Source organism: Orbicella faveolata, unplaced genomic scaffold (assembly GCF_042242905.1).
Source record: "Orbicella faveolata isolate gen_17 unplaced genomic scaffold, um_ofav_v1 contig_1, whole genome shotgun sequence".
NCBI lineage: Eukaryota > Metazoa > Cnidaria > Anthozoa > Scleractinia > Merulinidae > Orbicella > Orbicella faveolata.
Window position 1 is genome coordinate 14,417,501 of NW_028301536.1, and position 3,398 is coordinate 14,420,898.

General features: G+C 41.7%; 1 protein-coding gene across 3 annotated transcripts in view; it reads left to right on the plus strand.

The window, feature by feature from the left end:
- LOC110061246 (synaptic vesicular amine transporter-like) overlaps nt 1–3,051 on the plus strand; it is a 19,911-nt gene extending 16,860 nt beyond the window's left edge. The window contains exons 17-19 of one of the 3 annotated variants that reach the window (XM_020768079.2): nt 1,605–1,711; nt 2,108–2,179; nt 2,726–3,051. In XM_020768079.2, coding sequence (XP_020623738.1) covers nt 1,605–1,711; nt 2,108–2,142 — 142 coding nt within the window. In that variant the 3' untranslated portion in view covers nt 2,143–2,179; nt 2,726–3,051. Of the gene's footprint in view, nt 1–1,604; nt 1,712–2,101; nt 2,182–2,725 lie in introns of those variants that run through there. The other 2 variants (XM_020768078.2, XM_089290974.1) reach the window with 2 other exon arrangements.
- The last annotated feature ends 347 nt before the right edge of the window (nt 3,052–3,398 follow it).

Consider the following 3,398-nt stretch of genomic DNA (forward strand, 5'->3'; position numbering starts at 1 on the left):
TGTCGGCATTTTGCAAGATTCCTATGTCGCCTGTCGGAACTTCGTCTCAGAGGAATTGTGTCGGGAAAGTTGACCTTGTTCGATTAAAACGAAGCTACACGTATAACACATCGTAATGCTTTGTTTATTTAAAAAAAAACCCGACACACTGCTATCAAGTCTCACGCATTGAGCATGAGGCTCACGCAGACGAATTCAATCTGGCGCTCTCACGCAGAATTCTTACGTAGAGCCAGCATTTCTCCGGTCAGTAGATTTAATGATTACTTTATGGTTATTTTTTAAGCATCACATTTCGACTCAGAATGAAGGAAAAGACTTCTTAGCTACTTCAATTTTTCAAAATTTTCTAAGGGGCTGGGGGCATGCTGGGGGGCATATTGGGGGTATGGGTTCCAAGGGTTTGGGCATGCTTTCGAGCGCTGAAGTTGCTAACCTCCTAGCCTGCGTAGCAGGCGTATAAAGGGGAGGGGTTGGGGGAGCAGGAAGAGAATTCCTTTTTCCCCTTCCCCCCTCCACTCCTCCGTTTTTTTTCCCCTAACAGGGTCTCCATAATAACTCATAATTAATTAGTGTAAATTTACGAGCGTTCCATCAAGAATGTAGTCTGCGAACGCAGACGTGTTTCCGGCTGTCACTTGGTTCCGCCGAAAAATAACGTCTGCGAACCCGAGCCAGAAAACGATTTCTGTGACGTAGGAATTCTAAGCCAATCACAGTTTAGCTCAAATAACCCCAGAACTACTGCGCGAGGTATTCGCTATGAGGAGCACTCGGGTTTCATCCTATCATGGAATCTGATTGGCCAAGGAGAAACAAAAGTCATTACGTCACAGAAATCGTTTCCTGGCTCGGGTTCGCAGACGTTATTTTTCGGCGGAACCAATTGACAGCCGGAAATACGTCTGCGTTCGCAGGCTATCAAGAATGCAGCTAGCATCTAACATGAAAACAAATTCTATCTCGAGCTTAAATAGATGGACTCCACTGATAAGGACTGCAGTAGCAACCCGTGAGTAAGAACCTGCATTTTCCAAGTTAGGCTTAACAGGTTCTTACATAAATGGTATCTTTCAGATTCAGTGGTTTTCAGCCTATTCCTTACATAAAATCATAAAAAGTATTTGTTCATGCCATAACGACTTTTCTTGAAAAAAGAAGTACTTACCACATAAATGGTCATGTGGAAGTCTTACCTTTGTACATAACTTTATATGCTCTCTGAGCATTAACAGAGTATAAAGGATGGCAAAATACTATTTGTCCAATTTAGTGAATTTTTACCTGTGATTCAGAAAAGAAGGCTAAACAGAGATGTTGGGGGGTCTAACTGGCAAATTTTAGCCTTGCAGGTTCTTAAAATCTAGGATCTTACTCGCGGGTTTTTTACTGTATTTCATTTTGATCCTTCCCTTATTTTCCTTCTGTTTCATGAAAACTCGCCTATATTGCCTTTTATTGAGGAATGACTGTCAACACAAGTGGAAAAACGACTTTTAATCTGAGCGGTAGTAAAAAATTGAAGTAATACTGGGATTACTACGTTGCTGCCATCATCAAGAGATGGACCTAAAGTGTTCCCTTTATTTTCTCTCTTCTAAAAGGCTTCTTCGAGGGTTAGCGATCGTAAATCTTCTCTTTGCTCCGCTGCTTTTGTTTCTGAGAAATCCACGGGCAAAACACCAAATATTGCAGAATGAAGATACAGAAGGTATAATTTACTAGCTTTTATCCTGTAATCCATTCAAGTCCAGACTTATTCAATCATCAAACATGCTCATCCAACATCGTTTAGAAGAGGCCTGCTTCAACCTTTAGGTGCACGTTTTTGCCTATTCCAGATGGTTTTCGAAAATGTTTGGTATAACTTACAATCTCCTAGCTTCTCGTACCTCAATTATTCATTCCTTACTGTGCATGCTGGGTTGACGAATCCGCTGGTCAAAGGGAACGATGACGCTGGATACGAGTGTGCGTAACTTACGGTTGTGCTTTGTTAACTGAGTTACTAGGTTCTCAAATAACAATTACTGTTTCAGTTTTCCTTTTCTTCAGTCCCACATGCCCTTTATCACGCTGTATTCAAATGGGATGCTTTTAGTTTCAGCAATTGATGAAGAAAGAGAATCAGCAGCGTTGTGACAACAAGATTACAAGGAGAAAGTCGCCAGCATATAAGGTGACATAATCTGTCTTGGGTGCAAGTACTTTAGTTTTATAATATGGAAATATGGAATCCCCTCTCTTGTTGCAACAATGTAGTCTCCGCGGTCGTGTCATGCAATGTTAGGATTAGGACAAGCGTTATGTGACAACTCACATAACGTTGTGTGACAAGTCTTCGACGCAACCGAGTTTCTCTTCTTTGGGAATGTAGTGAGCCCGCAGGTTTCCAGACATACGTCGCTAAGCAACATTATTTATCCATTCAGCGCCACTTTGACGTAAATTCTCTCGGTAGCGCTGTTGAGCGTGCCGCAGTAAATTGGAACGAACTAACACATACCCCGCTCTCTACATATCTTCCTCCCCGACGCTTACGTTTTATTCCCACTGGTTAGTGCGTTGAATTCAAACGAACAAATATGGTGAGATGTAATCTGCAATGGACTGGCATCCCACTCAGTGCGGGCAAGGAGGGGGGGGGGTACACTATAGTTGCCGTTATCTGGCAAGCGCGCTAGCTTTATCTACAATTAGATCTGTTCTTGTTCCTTCATTTTAGGTAAAAAAAAAAAAATTAATTGAGCAGCGAAGGAGACCATGACTGCTGCTGCCGCTGCTGTCCGATCACGGATGTTCGTTGGTGAAGATGAAATATGCTTCCTATTACATGGGAACAGTTCCCCTTGTTTGGAGTAGGACTGTGATCCGTTACTCCACCACTGGAAGCTAAACAACAACCGCACATGAAATTAGCACACGAATGAATGTCTTGTTAAAACGTGTGAAAAAAAAATTCACATGTGTGCTTGTAAAAATATCTTAATTGACAATTTTAAGTTATATTTAATAAAAACGTTCCACTTTTTGCTGGTTCAGTGGCTTATATATATATATGTATATTCAAAATGTCATCCGTTGCTGTCTTGACTCTGCGAGTACTGTAGTTAGTTTTCGGCACCAAACAGAAAAGATTTAGCGAATATCGTAAGGACTCGAGCGCATATAAGGTATTTTAATTTACAATTCTTGATGACGCACTCTCTTTACAAGGTGAGAGTGTCGCGCTGCAATTTGATGCGAGGAGCGGGAGAAATGTACTCTTTAAAAATCTCGAGTAACTGCCGCGGAGATCTTCTCTGAAACTGTAATATCAGCTAATATGGTCTAATATCGCTTCAACAAAGAGGGAACATGCATCTAGCGGTTACCCTCGTGTAGCCCTTATGCCTGCG